Genomic DNA, 1,508 nt, shown 5'->3' on the forward strand with positions numbered 1-1,508 from the left:
AGAAAAGTTTATGATATACAGTAAGTTATTGTATTGGTCTTACTAAATGCTATCATTTTATCCATCTGTTAACCGTACCAGTACATAGAAAAGTTTATGATATACAGTAAGTTATTGTATTGGTCTTACTAAATGCTATCATTTTATACATCTGTTAACCGTACCAGTACATAGAAAAGTTTATGATATACAGTAAGTTATTGTATTGGTCTTACTAAATGCTATCATCTTATACATCTGTTAACCGTACCAGTACATAGAAAAGTTTATGATATACAGTAAGTTATTTTAAAACAGTAATTTAATGAGTCACTTATCCCAAATAACGACTTACTTTCTGTACATTATTTACAGTTCATAATATTGCTTTACATTAAGTATGGTAGTTATTGGGAACAGTCAAATCAAGTAAACATAAATACAGCAATAATAGTTCAAAAACTACCACTAATACTATAGAATGTAGTAGACGTACTGTATTTTATACATGTTTGTTATATAAGTCTTACGTTTATAGGGTTATTTGTTTAGCTTTAGTAAGCCCTTCAACAAATAAATCTCAATATATACGTTTCGTTTTAACAAAACTTTCATAATCACTCTACCTGATCTGTTGTTACGGGTTCAGCTATATTATGATATACTTAGCTTATAGAGCCAAATGAAAGTTGTGGTGTTCAAAGTGAAAACCTATTCATACCTTCACTGTTACATCCCAACAGATCTGGCCAATTACATGCCTTTTTGGTATCATCATAGACCAAACCCTCATCACAGTCGGTTACGTAGCGAATCCCCCAGGCACACTTGAAATACTGAGAGTTGCAAGCATCATCAATTGGGAAGAGTCCAAACTGCCAAAGGCATTGATCGGACGGAATGGGATCCGCTTCAAGTAAAATGATAAAAATCTTAGTTACAGTAATACTTATTGAGGGAAGTATTTGAACAATTATGAACAAATAACTTATATATATATATATAATGAAACTTTTTAAATGGTGGATGTTGGCACGATTCATCTCGATCAGTTCAATGATTTTTGCAGCGAAATGAAGGTAAATTAAGATCAGTGATGAGAGAAAGTATCCTTAACAAAATCAGATACATTGGCAATACTCAACTAGATACAAATACTGAATTTAGATGGTTTATGTTTCAAAAACTCAAAATAAAAACTGCTTAGTTTTGAGTATAATAATCAAATAAAGATAAATAGATAATTAAAAGCGAAAAATGTTTTATTACCTTTGTGGCTTATAACGGTAAATAATTGGATAACCAATTTTTTGAGCATTTATAAAAGACGTTACTCAGCCGCTACTTGATTTTCCTGGATAACTTTTTATATTTCCGAAATATTTTAACACATTTTATAGGTACCCAGTCAAACAACAGTAATCAATATAGAAAATATCCCACTTAAATAAAAAAGGAAGAAGAAAGAACAACACGAGCGGTAATTTGAACTTATAATTTACGTTTCTGTTTTTGCAGCTGTTGCAACG

General features: G+C 30.6%; 1 protein-coding gene across 1 annotated transcript in view; it reads right to left on the reverse strand.

Annotated features, from left to right (window-relative positions):
* Window positions 1-677: 677 nt before the first annotated feature.
* The window catches only part of LOC106465889 (protein obstructor-E-like), a 12,553-nt gene continuing 11,722 nt past the window's right edge, over window positions 678-1,508 (reverse strand). Inside the window, exon 3 of the mRNA XM_022393843.1 lies at window positions 678-889. Coding sequence (XP_022249551.1) covers window positions 678-889 — 212 coding nt within the window. The remainder of the gene's footprint in view (window positions 890-1,508) is intronic.

This window comes from Limulus polyphemus, unplaced genomic scaffold (assembly GCF_000517525.1).
Source record: "Limulus polyphemus unplaced genomic scaffold, Limulus_polyphemus-2.1.2 Scaffold2087, whole genome shotgun sequence".
In the NCBI taxonomy this organism is placed as follows: domain Eukaryota; kingdom Metazoa; phylum Arthropoda; class Merostomata; order Xiphosura; family Limulidae; genus Limulus; species Limulus polyphemus.